Source organism: Salmo trutta, chromosome 33 (assembly GCF_901001165.1).
Source record: "Salmo trutta chromosome 33, fSalTru1.1, whole genome shotgun sequence".
Lineage (NCBI taxonomy): Eukaryota > Metazoa > Chordata > Actinopteri > Salmoniformes > Salmonidae > Salmo > Salmo trutta.
In genome coordinates this window covers 28,677,902-28,700,453 of record NC_042989.1, presented here as the reverse complement: position 1 = coordinate 28,700,453, position 22,552 = coordinate 28,677,902, and the positions used below count along the sequence as shown (strand labels likewise).

The 22,552-nt window shown below is 42.5% G+C and overlaps 1 protein-coding gene across 1 annotated transcript in view; it reads left to right on the top strand.

Moving 5' to 3' along the window:
• Positions 1-22,552, top strand: part of LOC115172104 (usherin-like) — a 188,542-nt gene that overhangs the window by 74,908 nt on the left and 91,082 nt on the right. Inside the window, exons 9-10 of the mRNA XM_029729288.1 lie at positions 1,156-1,377; positions 20,590-20,683. Coding sequence (XP_029585148.1) covers positions 1,156-1,377; positions 20,590-20,683 — 316 coding nt within the window. The remainder of the gene's footprint in view (positions 1-1,155; positions 1,378-20,589; positions 20,684-22,552) is intronic.

Below are 22,552 nucleotides of genomic sequence, written 5' to 3'. Positions count from 1 at the left end.
TGGAAACCATACTAGGCCAATCAAAGAAAAAAAACAACATAGAAATATGACACATAGAATGCCCACCCCATGTCACACCCTGACCTAACCAAACAGAGAAAAATGGCTCTCTCAGGTCAGGGCATGACAGAGGGTTTATCAGAGATAGCCATTACTGAGGGTTTATCAGAGATTTCCATTACTGAGGGTTTATCAGAGATAGTCATTACTGAGGGTTTATCAGAGATAGCCATTACTGAGGGTTTATCAGAGATCGATTACTGAGGGTTTATCAGAGATAGTTATTACTGAGGGTTTATCAGAGATAGACATTACTGAGTGTTTATCAGAGATAACCATTACTGAGGGTTTATCAGAGATAGACATTACTGAGGGTTTATCAGAGATAACCATTACTGAGGGTTTATCAGAGATAGCCATTACTGAGGGTTTATCAGAGATCGATTACTGAGGGTTTATCAGAGATAGTTATTACTGAGGGTTTATCAGAGATAGACATTACTGAGGGTTTATCAGAGATAACCATTACTGAGGGTTTATCAGAGATAGTCATTACTGAGGGTTATCAGAGATATTCATTACTGAGGGTTTATCAGAGATAGCCATTACTGGGGGTTTATCAGAGATCGATTACTGAGGGTTTATCAGAGAGAGCCATTACTGAGGGTTTATCAGAGATAGCTATTACTGAGGGTTTATCAGAGATAGTAATTACTGAGGGTTTATCAGAGATAGCCATTACTGAGGGTTTATCAGAGATAGCTATTACTGAGGGTTTATCAGAGATAGCTATTACTGAGGGTTTATCAGAGATAGACATTACTGAGGGTTTATCAGAGAAAGATTACTGAGGGTTTATCAGTAATGGGCCGTCACCACCATTATGGGACTTTTATTAATTGTTTTATTCTGTGTTGTTACAGCATTCAACCCAAATAATCAGAACCAAAAACATCGAAAACGTGATTAGTTTTTAATAATCTAACCGAAACTGACCGACCTCAAAAAGCACTAATCTCTCAACACACACACACACACACACACACACACACACACACACACACACACACACACACACACACACACCCACACACACACACACACAAACCCACACACACACACACACTGTTGTTGACTTTGTCCTCTCTGTTTCAGTGACGTCCCATACTCCCAAGGTAACATCACCTTCAGTATGTTGACTCCAGAGCCAAACCTGCGTCCAGGCTACAATGACTTCTATAACACCCCTGCCCTGCAGCAGATGGTTCAGGCCACCTGGGTCAGGATCCACCTGAGTGGACAGTACCACACGCAAAATACAGGGGCGCCCCAACGCCACCGCTACTACGGTGTCAATGAGATCACCATCAGTGGAAGGTGAGAGACATAGAGTCTATTTAAGCTTGTTATGAACTGTTATGCACTGTTATAATCATTGATTTATATTGGGGGGGGGGGGGCATCAAGGTCTGGTCAGGTTTTCACAAAGCATCTCAGAGTAGGAGTGCTGATCAAATCAAATCAAATCAAATGTATTTATATAGCCCTTCGTATATCAGCTGAAATCTCAAAGTGCTGTACAGAAACCCAGCCTAAAACCCCAAACAGCAAACAATGCATGTGAAAGAGGCACGGTGGCTAGGAAAAACTCCCTAGGAAAAACTCCCTAGAAAGGCCAAAAACCTAGGAAGAAACCTAGAGAGGAACCAGGCTATGAGGGGTGGCCAGTCCTCTTCTGGCTGTGCCGGGTGGATATTATAACAGAACATGGTCAAGATGTTAAAATGTTCATAAATGACCAGCATGGTCAAATAATAATAATCATTGTAGTTGTCGAGGGTGCAACAAGCACGTCCGGTGAACAGGTCAGGATTCCGCAGGCAGAACAGTTGAAACTGGAGCAGCAGCATGGCCAGGTGGACTGGGGACAGCAAGGAGTCATCATGCCAGGTAGTCCCGAGGCATGGTCCTAGGGCTCAGGTCCTCCGAGAGAAAGAAAGAAAGAGAGAAAGAGAGAATTAGAGAGAGCATATTTAAATTCACACAGGACACCGGATAAGACAAGAGAATACTCCAGATGAAACAGACTGACCCTAGCCCCCCGGCACATAAACTACTGCAGCATAAATACTGGAGGCTGAGACAGGAGGGATCAGAAGACACTGTGGCCCCATCCGATGATACCCCCGGACACGGCCAAACAGGCAGGATATAACCCCACCCACTTTGCCAAAGCACAGCCCCCACACCACTAGAGGGATGTCTACAACCACCAACTTACCGTCCGAAGACAAGGCCGAGTATAGCCCACAAAAATCTCCGCCATGGCACAACCCAAGGGGGGGGGGGGGGCGCCAACCCAGACAGGAAGACCACGTCAGTGACTCAACCCACTCAAGTGACGCACCCCTCCCATGGACGGCATGGAAGAACACCAGTAAGTCAGTGACTCAGCCCCTGTAATAGGGTTAGAGGCAGAGAATCCCAGTGGAAAGAGGGGAACCGGCAAGGCAGAGACAGCAAGGGCGGTTCGTTGCTCCAGCCTTTCCGTTCACCTTCACACTCCTGGGCCAGACTACACTTAATCATAGGACCTACTGAAGAGATAAGTCTTCAGTAAAGACTTAAAGGTTGAGACTGAGTCTGCGTCTCTCACATGGGTAGGCAGACTATTCCATAAAAATGGAGCTCTATAGGAGAAAGCCCTACCTCCAGCCGTTTGCTTAGAAATTCTAGGGACAATTAGGAGGCCTGCGTCTTGTGACCGTAGCGTACGTGTAGGTATGTACGGCAGGACCAAATCGGAAAGATAGGTAGGAGCAAGCCCATGTAATGCTTTGTAGGTTAGCAGTAAAACCTTGAAATCAGCCCTTGCCTTAACAGGAAGCCAGTGTAGGGAGGCTAGCACTGGAGTAATATGATCAAATGTTTTGGTTCTAGTCAGGATTCTAGCAGCCGTATCTAGGATACGTTTAGCCTTTTAAATCATAATGAATAAGAAAGGTGACCTGATCCTAGATTAGCCCTCCTACTCTGAGCCGCTTTGTGAATACAGGCTTGGGGCTTTGGAGGTATGCACACCTGGTGGACATGTTTAGTATTTCAATCACTGAAATAAAGCTAAATTAAAACTATGAGAGTGAAACAAAGAGACCGAATGCCTAATGGAAATACAGTCACTAAGGTCACAGTCAGCAGCATACCACCCTGCATCCAACTGCTGGCTTGCTTCTGATGCTAAGCAGGGTTGGTCCTGGTCAGTCCCTGGATGGGAGACCAGATGCTGCTGGAAGTGGTATTGGAGGGCCAGTAGGAGGCACTCTTTCCTCTGGTCTAAAAAATATCCCAATGCCCCAGGGCAGTGATTGGGGACACTGCCCTGTGTAGGGTGCCGTCTTTTGGATGGGACGTTAAACGGGTGTCCTGACTCTCTGAGGTCATTAAAAGATCCCATTGCACTTATCGTAAGAGTAGGGGTGTTAACCCCGGTGTCCTGGCTAAATTCCCAATCTGGCACTCATACCATCACGGCTGTCTAATCATCCCCAGCTTACAATTGGCTCATTCATCCCCCTCCTCTCCCCTGAAACTACTCCCCAGGTCGTTGCTGTAAATGAGAATGTGTTCTCAGTCAACTTACCTGGTTAAATAACGGTAAAATAAATAAAAAATAAATAAATAAAGTCACAAGTTAACAGTGGTCCTGCCACATCATCTACACAGGCTGTTATTAGGAACTTTATTTACATTGCCATAATTCCTCAATAATTCCACCATCACACAGTTGATGAGTGAAGGGACAGCCTTTCTCTGATAAGAGTGTTTGTGGAATATGGTGTGTGTACGTGTGTGTGTGTTTTGTGTGTGTGTGTGTGTGTGTGTTTGAATGATGTCCCATGATCAGAAAATGACCAGACTGAAGCTAAGGACCCCTGGCTTGCTGTCCCTTCAGATGCCTGTGTCATATTAGTGTGTTATTAACCACTCTGAATGAGCCCACATTAGCGCAGGTCATGTCCACACACAACAGGCACACACACCTTGTATGTCTAGTGTGAGTTAGACCAGTGGTTCCCAACCAGGGATACTAGGACCCCTGGGGGTAGTTGACCTATCCAAGACTCATGAGACCATAGGCCTACTGGTAAAATGCAAATGAGGGGTAGGTACTTCAGGGCAAAATTCAGTTGGTGGTACAGTAACCGAAAAAGGTTTGGAACCACTGAGATAGACAGCAGTGCATTGTTGGCTGTCAGGGAAACTTAATTCAGGCTTCTAATGTATTCCTCCTACTGCGGGCCACTACAGGCACTCAATCTGTGTTGCGCTTTTCTTTTCTCTCCTCTTCTCTTTAGCCAGGCTTTAGTGTTTCCTGTCTCTCCAGAGGCACAGTCATCTTGTTATAGTCCTGTATACATCTCTTCATTAAACACCCTCCACTCTTATGACTAATTAATGACTAATTATGTCATTATAAAGAAGACAGTAATGTCAGTCTCCCCCCCTCCTCTCTCTCTCTCTCTCTCTCTCTCTCCCGCTGTCTCTCGCTCTCTATCTGAGTGGAATAAGCTTATGTAATTAAGTGCAGGTTACAGTGAAGAGGGAAGGAGAATTATACATGCACAAATCTCATCGTTGCTAATTTCTTCAGAGGCATCCCAACCCACACCCTCCTCCCACTTCTATCGCTCTCTCTCTCTTTCGCTCTCTCTCTGTCTCCCTCTCTCTCTCTCTCTCTCTCTCTCTCTCTCTGTCTCCCTCTCTCTGTTTTTCAGAGGTGTGTTGAGGAGGCTTGTTGAGGAGACAGAGGCCAGTAAATGTGTGTATTCTTTAATTTAGCTTGTGTCTCAATTTCTCAAATAATGTAACAAATAAAATAGGAACTCAGTCAGAGTTAGAGTTACACGGAACCCAAACCGGTTGTGCGCGTGTGCCATCGTGCGCCATCATTTATAAATGTATTTTGTCCCCCCACACCAAACGCGATCACGACACGCAGGTTAAAATATCAAAACAAGCTCTGAACCAATTATATTAATTTGGGGACAGGTCGATAAGCATTAAACATTTATGGCATTTTAGCTAGCTAGCTAGCTTGCACTTGCTAGCTAATTTGTCCTATTTAGCTAGCTTGCTGTTGCTAGCTAATTTTTCCTGAGTTGTTATTTTACCTGAAATGCACAAGGTCCTCTACTCCGCCAATTAATCCACACATAAAATGGTCACCCACGTGGGTATAACCAATGAGAAGATGGCACGTGGGTACCTGCTTCTATAAACCAATGAGGAGATGGGAGAGGCAGGACTTGCAGTGCGATCTGCGTCACAAATAGAGCTCACTTCTATTTTAGCCCTTGGCAATGCAGACGCTCGTTGGCGCGCACAAGCAATAATTGCAATAATTGAATAATATAGATTTCTAAATGTATTGCTTGCGAGCGGTGCGAGCGGTGCAGTCAGCCTGTTAAAATAGTAGAATACGCAAGGTGCAATTTAATTTGTTTTATTTTGTTGTCAGTCACTGACAGTCACTCAATTAGCCCATGTCAGGTAAAACAAATGTAGATTGGTAAGTTAGTCTAGCAGCCAGCTATCTGAACTTGTAGTAATCATGGGCCCCCATTGATGTTGTTAGACACTCTCGCTCAGATATCATATTAAAAACATTGTGTGGGTATAGGTGTGGGTGTGGATGTGGATGTGGGTGCCAGACCCGCGAGCCACTGCGGCCCCTCATTATGAGTTCCGATTCTTTTGTAGCCCCCACCCCCATTAAAAACTGCCCATCCCAAGTTTAGGAGAATGGGATTTCAGACCCTACTCTACTATAGTTGGCCCCCTCCCTGTGTGGAGTTTCTGTGTGCAACAATGCATGTTAACCTCTCTAGGGTATGTGGGACGAAATCGTCCCACCTAGTCAACGGCCAGTGGAAAAATGCTATTACTTCAATTTCTCAAACATATGACTATTTTACACCATTTTAAAGACAAGACGCTCCTTTATCTAACCACATTTTCCGATTTCAAAAAGGCTTTACAATGAAAGCAAAACATTAGATTATGTCAGGAGAGTACCCAGCCAGAAATAATCACACACCCATTTTTCAAGCTAGCATATAATGTCACAAAAACCAAAACCACAGCTAAATGCAGCACTAACCTTTGATGATCTTCATCAGATGACACTCCTAGGACATTATGTTATACAATACATGCATGTTTTGTTCAATCAAGTTCATATTTATATCAAAAACCAGCTTTTTACATTAGAATGTGACGTTCAGAACTAGCAAACATACCGAATACTTCCGGTGAATTTACTAAATTACTCACGATAAACGTTCACAAAAAACAAAACAATTATTTTAAGAATTATAGATACAGAACTCCTTTATGCAATCGCGGTGTCAGATTTTAAAATAGCTTTTCGGCAAAAGCACATTTTGCAATATTCTGAGTAGATAGCTCGCCATCACGGGCTAGCTAATTTGACACCCACCAAGTTTGGCACTCACCAAACTCAGATTTACTATAAGAAAAATTGGATTACCTTTGCTGTTCTTCGTCAGAATGCACTCCCAGGATTTCTACTTCATCCACAAATGTTGTTTTGGTTCAAAATAATCCATAGTTATGTTCAAATATCCTCAAATATCCTCTGTTTTGTTTTTGCGTTCAAGACACTATCCGAACGGTGACGCGCGGACGCATGTCGTGACAAAAAATGTCAAAATATTCCATTACCGTACTTCGAAGCATGTCAAACGCTGTTTAAAATCAATTTTTATGCGATTTTTCTCGTAAAATAGCGATAATATTCCGACCGGGAGACGTCTTTTTCGTTCAAAGACTGAAAATGTAAAATGGACTCTTCACGTGCACACGCGCCCCCGTTTCATTGTTCTCAGATCGACCACTATCCAAATGCGCTACTGTTTTTCAGCCAGGGACAGCAGTCATCATTCAACGTTCCTTCTGAGAGCCTATGGGAGCCTTAGAAAATGTCACGTTACAGCAGAGATCCTCTGTTTTCGATAAAGAGGGTATAGAAGGCCAAGAAATGGTCAGAGAGGGCACTTCCTGTACAGAATCTTCTCAGGTTTTGGCCTGCCATATGAGTTCTGTTATACTCACAGACACCATTCAAACAGTTTTAGAAACTTTAGGGTGTTTTCTATCCAAATCAAGCAATTATATGCATATTCTAGTTTCTGGGCAGTAGTAATAACCAGATTAAATCGGGTATGTTTTTTATCCGGCCGTGAAAAACATCACCACTGTGAGCTAATTTTAAAGAAAACCAACTGCATATTTAAATAATAGCTAGGCCTACATGTAATGAAAGTTTATGTTTGATTTACATTAGCTGATTTTGTGCCTGCCAGTAGGCTGTAGGATACTCCGCTAACAGCTTGCTAGCTAGCTGGCTAAAAACAGCAAGCAAACTAGCCTTTTATCTACCCACACCTCCCCCAAGTGAAATAATACAATTTATAAATAAAAATAGAATGTCTTCACATCACGGAGAAAAGGCTCATGGCTACCAGTTGTTTTTACTGTGTAGCAGTAGTTATTACTTCTCAACAAAGTACCTTTTGGGGGGGGGGGTTCTAATAAGGCTATAATGTTGTTTGGTTTATTGTTTGAACAGTCGCTGAGATTATATTTGATTATCAATGTTACTTTGATGCATGGCCTATAGATCAGATCACTGACCCCATGGCTCTGCAAGGAATGATACAGCGCGTCTCAATGTTCAGGTAGCACAAAAGTACATTGAATGCTGGAGCGTATTACAAGGAGCCGCCATTTTTGTGACAAAATCTACTACAAAATCTCCGTAGAGTGTGTAGACCCTTTAATTGTCAGTACCTGATGTGCTTATCAACCAGGCTCAGCACCTGGACAAAGTTGCTGCTGCCCCCTGGGGGAATGGAGGGTTGAAGTGGTAGTGAGCTGTAGTGTGTTGTCTAAACTACCTAACCTATTCCCTAACACCGGTTGGAGGATTCTCTCCTGATTCCAGGAATATTCCAACCGGAATTTCTGGAAAATCTGGGGATTTTAGGATGTTAGAGTTGTTTGTGGAGATTAGGTTCTTGTCTGGAATTGAAGCACGTGGGGTGGGGGTGCTTTTAAGCACCTCTCTATTCAGACGATATTACCCTCAACACCTTGAGAAGAAGGAGGGATGAGAGAGAGGAAAGAGACAGCATCTGAATGTCTGTATGAATAATTAATGTGGTGACCTGCAGCGGTGTATGTGTGTGTGTGTCTGTCTGTGTGAGAGAGAATTTTTATTGTTTGTTTCACTTTTGTTTATTATCTACTTCACTTGCTTTGGCAATGTTAGTATTTGTTTCCCATGCCAATAAAGTCCTTAAATTGAATTGAGAGAGAGAGAGAGAGAGAGAGAGATTGAGAGAGAGAGAGAGAGACAGAGATTGAGAGAGAGAGAGATTGAGAGAGAGAGAGAGAGAGAGAGAGAGAGAGAGAGAGAGATTGAGAGAGAGATTGAGAGAGAGAGAGAGAGAGAGAGATTGAGACATGTCAGGTTGGATGTCGTACATCACAACAGGACTGATATTTCCACTGGCCTTTATAAATGTTGAATGGGACATCTAATATATATTCAGAGAGAGAGAGCTGGCCAGCCAGCCAGCCAGCACAATGAGTTGCCTATCAGAGGGTGTTGCTTTGAAATGAAATGTAAAGATTTTGCAATGACTCTTCCCATATCATGTAGCATGAGTAGTAAACAGTTGAAGCATTCTACACGCTAAAGGGTCTCATCAGTTGTATATGATACATCTCCATCTATATTATATTATAATGTAATATAGTTTAGATAATAATATATGCCATTTAGCAGTTTTATCCAAAGCGACTTAGTCTCTTAGCTCTCTCTCTCTGAATATATATTAGATGTCCCATTCAACATTTATAAAGGCCAGTGGAAATATCAGTCCTGTTGTGATGTACGACATCCAACCTGACATGTCTCAATCTCTCTCTCTCTCTCTCTCTCTCTCTCTCTCTCTCTCTCTCTCTCGCTCTCTCTCTCTCTCTCTCTCTCTCCCCCCCCCACCTCTCTGTCTTTCTCTCAATTCAATTTAAGGGCTTTATTGGCATGGGATTTTTTTTTTAACATTGCCAAAGAAAGTGAAGTGGATAATAAACAAAAGTGAAATAAACAATAAAAATTAACAGTAAGCATTACACACATTACATAAAATAATAAATACATTTGAAATGTCATATTATGTGCAAATAGTTAGAGTACAAAAGGGAAAACAAATTCTTCGTGAATCTGTGTAATCTGAGGGAAATATGTGTCTCTAATATGGGGACTCATCTGAGGTGATGGCTTTGTTATGGAACGTTTGGGAATCGCTTCCTTTTAGGTGGTTGTTTTCTGGATTTTGATAATTAGCGGGTATCGGCCTAATTCTGCTCTGCATGCATTATTTGGTGTTTTACGTTGTACACTGAGGATATTCAGAGTCTCAATTTTGTGTTTGTCCTGTTTTGTGAATTCTTGGTTTTTGAGTAGACTCCAGACCTCACAACCACAAAAGGCAATGGGTTCTATAACGGATTCAAGTATTTTTTAGCCAGATCCTAATTGGTATGTCAAATTTTATGTTCCTTTTGATGGCATAGAAGGCCCTTCTTGCCTTGTCTCTCAGGTCGTTTACAGCTTTGTGGAAGTTTCCTGTGGCACTAATGGTGTGTGCGCTAGGGCAGTGGTTCACAAACCTTTTATAGTCCCGTACCCCATTCAAACATTCAACCTCCAGCTGCGTACCCCCGCTAGTACCAGGGTCAGCACACTCTCAGATGTTGTTTTTTACCATCATTGTAAGCCTGCCGCACACACACTATATGATACGTTTATTAAACATAAGAATGAGTGTGAGTTTTTGTCACAACCTGGCTCCTGGGAAGTGACAAAAAGCTCTTATAGGACCAGGGCACAAATAATAATATTATAATAATCAATCATTTTGCTCTTTATTTAGCCATCTTACATATAAAACTTAATTTGTTCATTGAAAATTGTGGTTAATGAGAAGGGTGTGCTTGAAAGGATGCTCATAACTCTGTAATGTTGGGTTGTATTGGAGAGTCTCAGTCTTAAATCATTTTCCACACACAGTCTGTGCTTGTATTTAGTTTTCATGCTAGTGAGGGCCGAGAATCCACTCTCACATAGGTATGTGGTTGCAAAGGGCATCAGTGTCTTAACAGCGCGATTTTCCAAGGCAGGATACTCTGAGTGCAGCCCAATCCAGAAATCTGACAGTGGCTTCTGATTAAATTCAGTTTTCACAGAACCGCTTGTTTCAATTTCGATGAGGCTCTCTTGTTCAGATATTGGTAAGTCGACTGGAGGCAGGGCATGAAAGGGATAATGAATCCAGTTGTTTGTGTCATCCGCTTCGGGAAAGTACCTGCGTAATTGCGCACCCAACTCACTCAGGTGCTTCACAATATCACATTTGACATTGTCCGTAAGCTTGAGTTCATTTGCACACAAAAAATTATACAATGATGGAAAGACCTGTGTGTTGTACTTAATGCAGACAGAGAAGAGCTTCAACTTCTTGATCATAGCCTCAAATTTGTCCCGCACATTGAATATTGTTGTGGAGAGTCCCTGTAATCCTAGATTCAGATCATTCAGGTGAGAAAAAACATCACCCAGATAGGCCAGTCGTGTGAGAAACTCATCATCATGCAAGTTGTCAGACAAGTGAAAATTATGGTCAGTGAAGAAAACTTTAAGCTCGTCTCTCAATTCAAAAAAACTTGTCAATACTTTGCCCCTTGATAACCAGCACACTTCTGTATGTTGTAAAAGTGTTACATGGCCGACACCCATATCATTGCATAGTGCAGAAAATGCACGAGAGTTCAGGGGCCTTGCTTTAACAAAGTTTTCACTGTAGTGTCCAAAACATCTTTCAAGCTGTCAGGCATTCCCTTGGCAGCAAGAGCCTCTCGGTGGATGCTGCAGTGTACCCAAGTGGCGTCGGGAGCAACTGCTTGCACGCGCCTTACCACTCCACTATGTCTCCCTGTCATGGTTTTTGCGCCATCAATACAGATACCAACACATCTTGACCACCAAAGTCCATTTGATGTCACAAGCTGTCCTGTCACGCCCTGACCAGGTGAACTCTGCTATTTTGGTCAGGGTGTGGCATTTCTATGGTTTATTTTCTATCTTTTGGTTATAGCCTTTCTTTGTGTTTTATTTCTATGTTGGGCTCGGGTGATAAGGAAGCGGACCAAAACGCAGCTGGGAGCGAACACATGTTTATTTAGACACAAATAAACACGTTACCAAAACAGACAAAGAATAGACGAAACGTTAACTTGCTCAAACAAAAGAGGCAACAACCCACAAACATCGTGGGGGAAAAGGAACTTAAATGTGATTCCCAATCAGACTTCACAAGCGACAGCTGTCTGATTGGGAAATCACCCCCGAGCCCAACATAGAAATAAAACACAAAGAAAGGCTATAACCAAAACATAGAAAATAAACCATAGAAATGCCACACCCTGACCAAAATAGCAGAGTTCACCTGGTCAGGGCGTGACATGTCCAGTCCTTTAAAAATATCCTCTCATGTTGTCCTGGTTTCCAGTGGTTTGCAGAAGAGGATGTCTCCCTTAATTGACCCCCCATAAACGTAATGGACATATACCAGGAGCTGTGCCAGGCCCGCCATGTCTGTTGACTCATCCAGCTGTAACGCATAGAATTCACTGGCTTGTATGCGAAGCAGTAATTATTTCAAAACATCTCCTGCCATATCACTGATGCGTCATGAAGCAGGGTTGTTTGATGAAGGCATTGTCTGTGTCGTTATTTTGGCCTTTTCCCCCCAGCATTGTCCCAGCCATATCCGCGGCAGCAGGAAGAATTAAGTCCTCTACAGTAGTATGGGGCTGGCCTGTCCAGCCACTCAGTAGCTCACCATATAAGATGCTTCTAGCCCCCTTATTATTAATGGTATCTGTTGCTTTTATACATGTCTTATGTCGTGGAAATTCAGTACTGAGAGAGACTTGGTCATTTCTTGAAACAATCATCTTTATTTAATATTGATTAATTATTGCAATAATGAAACTGTCAGCCCAACAGTCTTGACTGACTGTTAGGCTGAGAGCCATCTCTTTACAGACTGCACAGTTAATATAGCTAATAACCAGAATGCTTGGTTCCACCCCTCCCATATTAATCTCCTGGTTATCTGCCTCTGGTGTTATTTTTAACCCCACCTTGTCTTAGTTTCCCAGATGCCAGGATAATTAGGAATACTAAGGCCTTTGTTCTGCTTCTCTAAGCTATCTCTGTCCCGGCTAAACATACACCATATCTATGGAATGCAGGCTTAATCAGACCGGAGACATATGTCTCACACGCACCAGTAATCATAGAATGGAATGTAGCTGTTGGTTTTTGTCACCAAGATATCAATCAATTGTCAGCTCTGGCTATCACTAGTAAAACCACACGCCCAGATTAGCTGCAGCGTGCTAGAGTGGAGACCATAAAATACAGCATTAGCAGGACAGAAAATCTTACAATTTGTTATGTAAATAATTGTTACTTATCCAACAAATAACGTGAATACATAATTTTTCCCTCACATTCCCTTTTTGAAGAATCTAAGCTTCTTCTAGAAAAATCTAAGGGTACAAGCATCACATAATTATTGTTAAGCATATACATATGTAAACAAACAAAGTACATATTTCTGGTCCCTGACATTTCATCCATGCAGAAGAGGAACCTTTCTTTGGTTGCTGAGTTTTAGACCTAAACACAGTCAATCCATACACAAAGGTAGGGGTCAGCATGATGAAAATGTCCACCCCACTTAGAATGAACCCTTCCTACACCAGTGATAGACACCCCTCTCTGGGCACTTTGTACACTCAGTAGCAACATGAGCTCCACATCTGGGTCCTGATGCTCAGAAGTGGGGTCCTTATCAGGGATGTAGTCAGGAATAGGGAATAGATCAGGGGAATCATTCTGTTTCCGAATCTTAATTATAACCCAATTCATTATCCAACCAAAATTTAGAATGACATTGCTCAGGGATTCACATTGGTTCTATCACTCAAAATGAAAACCTTCAATTTAACATATATCAACACTAGCAGAATGTACATCCATATTAACCATACAATATATTCATCTCATAATGCTAGTAGTATTAAGTTCCTCATCAGGGTTATAATTACTGATCAGTATCTCAATGCATTCTTAGCCTAAATCACTATAAATGTAGCAGTGTAGACCTCCCCCATCAACCTGATACCCCAAATCAATTACGGGCACAGTTGACCAATCCCCTCCCTTTTCAGGAACTCAATCTTCTGGCATTTCTTCATTTTTCTTCTTCAGATAGCTTCACAGTTCAAGTGGATGGCCCATGACAATATCCCAATTTCAATGTGTCACCTGAGCCAAATCACAACTCCTATTATGTCTTGTCCATTTGCCAACCAGTGTACCAGCAATATGACAAAAGTTTTGGAACGGATCTCTCTCCTTGCTCACTCCACGTGGACTTCTTTTGCACTCCTGAGAGAAAAGGTAGTTGATGACTTCAACTGGATGCTGTACACCGGTTGCTGGTTCAGACTCAGGTCTCTCGATAGAAGTGGTGCAGGACAGGACCGTAGTGAAGGCCATTTCTTCAGCCAGTTTAGATGGGATTTTGAGGTCCAAACCATTTGGTCAAATTGTCCCTGCTTATGCATCCAGACCATCAGACCATCAGTAGTAACCTCGAGAGAGACGACAGATCAGAACAACAGATCAGTTCAGTTCATTTCTGATTCAGGAAATCCAGACAAGCATTCAAGAAATCCAAACAAATTATCTACTGTATGACAAATTATTACTACTACCATTATTCTTAATGCAAATCCCTAAAACACATGTCAAATAAAAAATAATAACATCACATTCTGTTGAAACAATGTTTCAAATTGGTTTATACTCCCCAAATCACACTGTCAACCTCATCGCAGAGTCATAGGATCAGGAAATTATCCTGATCATCCAGCAGACCCAATCTGGTGAGATTTATCAAAGGAAAACAGAACAAACAACGCAACAATACACTCCTTCATACATCACTCAAGGTGTGTAAACTTCAATCCAAAACCTAAAAAATATTGTAATTCCCCCATTTTGACACATAACTCACCATAGTGACTAATGTGTAAAACACTGCAAATCAAATTCGAATTACTACCCTTAATCACAAAAAAAAACATTTGTACCCATAACTTCATAGTAAAAATAGATTAGAGACAGGTCTATCCTTCTCGTGGTCCTATTAGTTATAAAACTTCTCCGTAATTATCAGTATTATAAATGACCTTCAAATCTCTATTAAATATGATCTTTAAATCATCATCCAATGTCTCTTGGCATTCCAGTGAGGTCGATCAAACCACACTAGAAAGTCAGGACAGAGGTCATTCAAACCCTCAAAATAAGTGTTACTTTCTCTGTTAGACCAATTATATAAAAACAGTCAAACGTCATACATTTCGTATCCCATGTTTACACTAACTTCCTTCAGTACATTCTTTTATCAAAATAATTCATATGTGTTCAATTAAAAATCCGAAAAGAAAACTTCTGAAAATTCCATGTGTGTGTCTGCCCCTGGCACTCACCCATATTCATAACCAGTAAGTTGTGTGTGTGTGTGTGTGTGTGTGTGTGTGTGTGTGTGTGTGTGTGTGTGCGTGCGTGCGTGCGTGCGTGCGTGCGTGCGTGCGGTAAACCATATGGCAAAACAAACAAAAATGGCCAGGTCTTATTTAATTTGGTAACTCCTCTTTACCATCGAATCCAGATACCTTTGTACCTATAAAACTGCAGAATTTCACTAACCCCTCTCCCAAGACCATAGCCTCAGGAAATATTTCAAAGAGAGAGAAAATGACTACCCCAATTCTCTTGGAAGAGAACATTTTAAATAATTTTAGCATTCACTATACTAATATCATAATCAGCAACCAAAAGGTTTTAACTACAAACAAAACATGATAATAATAAGCTCACTGTACTCCCTCGAATCATTAATCGTTTGTTTTAATGTACCCCAACGTTTATGTGTGCTTAATTTAGCCAGTGCTGCCCTTAGACACGGCAACATGTATCTCGCCACCTAGTCTAACAATTCACTCCCAAAAGTGAGACCTGACTGGTCTCACTTTTCCATAAGCATGTAAAATTATCCTGGTATCGTTTCTAGACCAATGTCCAACAGCATATGTAATAGCTGTTTCTCCTTAGATGTTTCCTGTTAACTCTCTAAATGTAATACTTTTTTCTGTCGCAAATGTAGTCAATGTCTCAGTGTAAGGAATCAGTAATCCTTTCCTGTAATCTAATAATTTCAACCTGTTGCATTAATTTAGTAAAAATATAAACCTTTGTTTAACAAATGTAGAACCTTCAAAAAGTTGGTTCTGTCTTATCAACTTAATATTCAATACTTATTTTATTCTACTTTAATTACTGGACACTGTTCCACGTAATGGAAACAGATAATGATTTTAGAATACATTAGCTTCCTGCTCACATTCACTGGTGTTACTTAACTATAAAACCAAGTATCACGCTCTGACCTAGGAGAGCTGTGTTTTCTCTGTTTAGCTAGGCCAGGGTGTGATAGGTGGGTGGACATTCTATGTTTGGTTTTCTATGTTTTGGCCGGGAATGGTTTCCAATCAGAGGCGGGTGTCTATCGTTGTCTCTGATTGGAAGCCATACTTAGGCAGCCTGTTTTTCCTTTGGGTTTTGTGGGTAGTTGTTTTCCCTTTAGTTGTAAGTACCTGACAGAACTGTCTGCTGTCATTTTTTGTTTAATTTGTAATGTGTTCATTCTTTCAACCACAGCTAATCTTTTTACAATCTCAAGGCTCAATCCCTCTACTCATCATTTAACCTTGTATTGAAACCTCAGCTTTTCAAATTCCTAAAATATCACATCATTAGAGTGCTATCAACAACAAAAAAACACTAATAACATATTACCATTCACATACTGTTAAAACTCATTAAGTTTACATCAACCCTCCTTATCAATGTCTTTGTCACTGTCACCCATCATAAGGTTTAGAAAATAAATGAAACCAAACCATACTTATTCTCTCCTTACTAGAAGACAATGTTTACATGTGGTCTACCCTAACAATATTACTCTATATTTTTAACACTAACCTCTGCTTCACACTCATTAAACATCTGTTATTTTAAGATTAACTTGTAACGCCCAAATGTATAAAATACTTCAGCCAATTCTTAACGTAAAAACACATTTAGGTGGGCACAATACTACAGCCATTTACTGCCCACAACTTCGATTATAGCCTGGTTTTATCATGCAATAATTAATACCCATGTTTAGTTACCAATTATGATCATGGTCACAGCTCTATTGCAATTACCTATCAGCTATTATTAGAATGAATTAGATTTAGGTAACTGTCTCTTCTGATCAGGCTACAGGTAATAAAACAAACATTTGCCGTTGTTGACAAGCATATATTCAATTCATATCTATATTATTAATATTTGATTCAGTTATTTAAATACGACTCCATTCTCAATATGTTTCTAAATGTCTGCGCAAGAGTGAAGGTATCATCGAGTTGTGAGATAGTACCTTTGCACATGTAATACACTTTCCACCACTTTCCATCAATTTGTATAGCAGATCCTCATGCCAAATTGAGTCAAAAGCTTTTTTGAGATCAACAAAGCATGAGAAGACTTTGCCTTTATTTTGGTTTGTTTGTTTGTCAATTAGGGTGTCTGTCGTATGGTAATTTGGTAAAAAGCCAAATTGACATGTGCTCAGTACATTGTTTTCACTGCGGAAATGTACGATTCTGCTGTTGATGCGTATCCCACAGTATTTATTGGGGTCAAATTTGTCTCCACTTTTGTGTATTGGGGTGATCAGTCCTTGGTTCCAAATATTGGGGAAGATGCCAGAGCTAAGGATGATGCTAAAGAGTTTAAGTATTGCCAATTGTAATTTGTGGTCTGTATATTTGATCATTTCATTGAGGATACCATCAACACCACAGGCCTTTTTGGGTTGGAGGGTTTGAATTTTGTCCTGTAGTTCATTCAATGTAATTGGAGAATCCAGTGGGTTCTGGTTGTCTTTAATAGTTGATTCTAAGATTTGTATTTGATCATGTATATGTCTTTGCTGTTTGTTCTTTGTTATAGTGACAAAAAGATTGGAGAAGTGGTTTACCCATACATCTCTGTTTTGTTGTTTGTTTAGTTTTTTCCAATTTTCCCAGAGGTGGTTAGAGTCTATGGATTCTTCAATTACATTGATCTGATTTCTGACGTGCTGTTCCTTCTTTTTCCGTAGTGTATTTCTGTATTGTTTTAGTGATTCACCATAGTGAAGGCGTAGGCTCAGGTTTTCTGGGTCTCTATCTTTTTGGTTGGATAGGTTTCTCAATTTCTTTTTTAGGTTTTTGCATTCTTCATCAAACCATTTGTCATTGTTGTTAATTTTCTTCTGTTTTCTGTTTGAGATGTTGAGGTCAAATATACTGTTTAGCTTTGAGGTCAAATATACTGTTTAGGTTTTCTACTGCCATGTTTACACCTTCACTATTACATTGAAACGTTTTGTCCAGGAAGTTGTCTAAAAGGGATTGAATTTGTTGTTGCCGAGTTGTTTTTTGGTAGGTGTTGTTAGTAGTTGATGTTATTCCTCAATAACACAGACCCCAAAGAAAATCAGGGGGAGAAAAATAGTTTTATTCAAAGAGGACAAATCATGGATGTTATGCTGGGAAGTAGATGGTTCATTCTCCCCTGTCCTCAGTGACTTTCTCCACAGAACCAAGCAACGTGGTGTAATTTATAACCCCCCACCCTAGCCTGTGGTTGACCAATTACAATTCCTTGCAGTAACATTGGGCCTCCTGTTTCAGGCTCAATGTACAGACGATTCAGACCAATGAAAACGTGGCACACGTAGCTATGAGTCCAGGACTGACATTCCTACACAAATTCTAAACAGATGTTGACCTGAATACCAACTATTTCCATTGATTGCTTATTCCCTATTGACCGTTAGTACTCTGCGTTGTGTATTATCTTAAAATATTCTTACAGTTTCCACACTACTTTCCTTCCATCTATAGCATTTCTTAATATTATTCAGTTCCTTTGGCTTTGATGCCTCATGATTGAGTATTGCTCTGTTCAAGTAGACTGTGATTTTGCTGTGATCTGATATGGGTGTCAGTGGGCTGACTGTGAACTCTCTGAGAGACTCTGGATTGAGGTCAGTGATAAAGTAGTCTACAGTACTACTGCCAAGAGATGAGCTATAGGTGTACCTACCGTAAGAGTCCCCTTGAAGCCTACCATTGACTATGTACATACCCAGCGTGCGACATAGGTGCAGGAGTTGTGACCCATTTTTATTGGTTGTGTTGTCATGGTTGTGCCTAGGGGGGCATATGGCGGAGGGAATGCTGTCATCTCCAAGTAGGTGTTTGTCGCCCTGTGTGCTGAGGGTGTCAGGTTCTTGTCCGGTTCTGGCATTTAGGTCGCCACCGACTAGTACATGTTCCTGGTCCTGGAAATGATTGATTTCCCCTCTCCAGGATGGAGAAGCTGTCTTCATTAAAGTATGGGGATTCTAGTGGGGGGATATAGGTAGCACACAGGAGGACATTTTTCTATGTTGAGATAATTTCCTTTTGAATTTCTAGCCACATGTAAAATGTTCCTGTTTTGACTGATTTAATAGAGTGGGTTAGGTCTGCTCTATACCAAATTAGCATACCCCCTGAGTCCCTTCCCTGTTTCACACCTGGTAGTTTGGTGGATGGGACTACCAGCTCTTTGTAACCTAGAGGGCAACCAGTAGGTCCATCTCCTCTATACCATGTTTCTTGTGGGATGACAGTGTCTGTATTTCTGGAACCTGCAGGAACCTGGTGAAGTCCAGGTTCCTGCTCTTTAGGCCAAAGGCAGATGACCTCAGGTCTTTGATATTCCAGGATGAGATAGTGAAGGCTTTGTGTTCCATAAAGTGTCCAATGTTGTTAGTCGTGTGGTTTGGCCTCAGACCAGTAAGTGTGAGCAGAGCCTGCTGAGCATCTGGTACATGCCATTGGCTTGGGCAAGTGTTAGAGTGGGGGTTGGTCCTGTTTGCCTGCTCACGGCCTGGGCGTATGTGTGACTTCCATGTTGAGGCCCTCTTTGTGGGAGTGGGGGGCATGTGTTGGGCAGGAGGGGCAGAGGTCTGATCTGAGGGGGCCTAAATGGGGTATGGGCATGGTTGACTTGGGGGAGTGTTGATTGGTTGGGGTGGGGGTGTGGATGTGGATGTGTCTGGTGGTGCTGTAGTCTGGATGTTGGTCCTTTCGGTGTGGGTCCTCTAGGTGTAGGTCCGGGGGGGGGGGGGTCCCGCAGGTCTGGGAGAGTGTCTCACTGGTCTGGGCAGGGTGTCTGTTGATCTGAAGCTAAATAGAAAATAGAAGCTTTTTCAATCACTCCCTTGAGTGCTGTGGCGTCCCTTTCCTGCTGTGTTCTCAAGTTGTTTGTGACTGTGTGTATTATTATGTGGCTGGGTGAACCTAGTTGGTCCTCAGACAGGTCTAGGGTGCGCTGGGTGTTTGGACACCGGAGTTTAGACACACTGTGCTTGTATATATTTCCCGTTTCAGTCCATAACGAGTACAATCTGTGGCTTGTGTATGTTCTCAGTGGGTGTGGGGGGGTTGTCAGGAGGGCTATCAGGGTGGCTGACGGGGGGGTGCTCAGAGGGGGTGGGATCCCCTGGGCTTGGGGTTCTTCATTTGGCTGTCCTGCTGTGTTGTCGATGCTATGGTCAGGGTCTGAGGTGGACTGTTTTACAGTGGTGTTCAAGACTTTGGTCAGGGTCTGAGGCGGGCTGTTCTGCTGGCTACTCTGCGGGGGTGGCCAGCTCTTTAATGGTTGAGGGGGTATGGTGAGCTGGACTATTTTTTGTGCTGACTGGAGTGTGTTCACCTGCTGTTCCAGCTCCACCTGCCTTAACTCCAGCTGGGTGAATGTGTCCTTCATTTCAATGAGGGAGTAGTACTCTGTGCTAGGAGGTTGACTTTCTGCTTGGGGTTGCCTGTTTGTGGGGTTGTATAATGAAGAGGTCTGGTTTGACACACTCGGGGTGGGGCTATCTTTCTCAAGAGAGAACTTATCCTGCTGAGCTATGTCTTTGATTATGTGGAAGTCCAGCTGAAACTGTTTGGGGTTGCCCTGGACCATTATTGTTCCAGACTTGTCTCTCTCTCACTCTCCCATCTCACTGTCTCTCTGTCTCTCTCTCTCCCCACCTCTATGCCCCCCCACCTCTGTCTCTCTCTCTTTTCCCCACCTCTCTGTTTCTCTGTCTCTCCCCACCTCTGTCTCCCTCTCCCCCCACCTCTCTGTGTGTCTCTCACCACCCCACCACTCTGTCTCTCTATCTCCCCCACCTCTCTCTTCCCTTTCTCTCTCTGTCTCTCTAGGTGTGAGTGTCATGGCCATGCTGATCAGTGTGACACCAGTGTGACTCCCTACCGCTGTGCTTGTCTGCCAGAGAGCCATACAGAGGGACACAACGTGAGTCATGCACGCGCGCACACACACACACACACTCACGCACGCACACACACAGACACACATACACACACACACGCACGCATGCACGCACGCGCGCGCACACACACACACACACACTCACACTCACACTCACACACACACTCCCCCATACCCCCCTCCTTGTCCCTCTCTCTCTTTCTGTAAAGAGTTTTGTTGTGTTTGACACAGAGGGAGATGGAGCCTCTGTCTCAGCTTTCCTCTGTCTGAAGATCACCTCACAAACACACACACCACAGTTGCAGGGAGACAGACAGCCTTCTGTACTGTCCTAACCTCACAGATCTACCTAACACTCACCACAGGTGCAGGGAGACAGACAGCCTTCTGTACTGTCCTAACCTCACAGATCTATGTAACACACAAACACAGCTCTACCCAACACATAAACACAGATCTACCTACCACACATACACAGATCTACCCAACACACACCACAGGTTCAGGGAGACAGACAGCCTTCTGTACTGTCCTAACCTCACAGATCTATGTAACACACAAACACAGCTCTACCCAACACACAAACACAGCACTACCTAGCACTCAAACACAGCTCTACACAACACATAAACACATCTCTACCTAACACTCAAACACAGCTCTGCCCAACACATAAACACAGATCTACCTACCACACATACACAGATCTACCTAACACACACCACAGGTGCAGGGAGACAGACAGCCTTCTGTACTGTCCTAACCTCACAGATCTATGTAACACACAAACACAGATCTACTTAACACAGAAACACAGGTGCAGGGAGACAGACAGCCTTCTGTACTGTCCTAACCTCACAGATCTACCTACCACACATACACAGATCTACCTAACACACACACCACAGGTGCAGGGAGACAGACAGCCTTCTGTACTGTCCTAACCTCACAGATCTACGTAACACTCACCACAGGTGCAGGGAGACAGTGGTTTTAGCCTGTAGCTTGGGACTAGGGTTGCAAAATGCTGTTTTCCAGAAATCCTGGTTGGAGGTTTCCTTGATTTCCTGCTTATTACCTTCTTATTCCACAAGTCTCCCAATTGGGATTTATGCAAAACCTGGACACTCTCACGTAATTTTGAAACCTGACTTGGCACTGCTTATAGTTTCTCTCCCCCGGTGAGACAGTAAGGTCTCTCATTTTTCATTAGGGCTCATGCATAATTCACGCTCAAGCCCAGCCCTCTCGCAAACTCTGTGTTGTGTAGGGTCGTGGTGTTGCTGTTGTTATAGTTGACAAACAGAGCTACATCCCAGACACAGATGGTGGAATAAGAGACGACATCCACATACCTGACCCCTACACACCCTATACCTGTCTCTCAATTTAAAATGCCTCCGTCTCCTTTTCACTTCATTTAACTCCTGATTTACTTAACACAAGGTACATCTCAATAGGTGGTCTAGGTAAATCATTACATCACAAGTGGAGGGGTGGGCTTTTCCTCTTTTGTTCTCTATTGTTCCTCACGCAAGGGGGAGGGCCGATGACATCACAAATCACCATCAGACCAACTCCTTGAATGGCCTACTCCATGAAGATTGCACTTGTGACTAAAAAACACTATTTTGCTCAAAACATAATTTTTTACCCTTAAGTGTGTATTTATACGTGGGATATTGTTTTTCAACAGGAAAAGTTCCAAAATAGCTGGAGTGCTTCTTTAACTTAAGAACAAATTATTATTTTGAATGACGGCCTACCCCGGCCAAACCCAGACGACACTGGGCCAATTGTGCACCACCCTGTCATGACGTTGCCCTCTTTGGGTACAGCGAGCACAGTTAACCACATCCCTCTGCACCATCCCCCTACTTCTGCACCTATCTC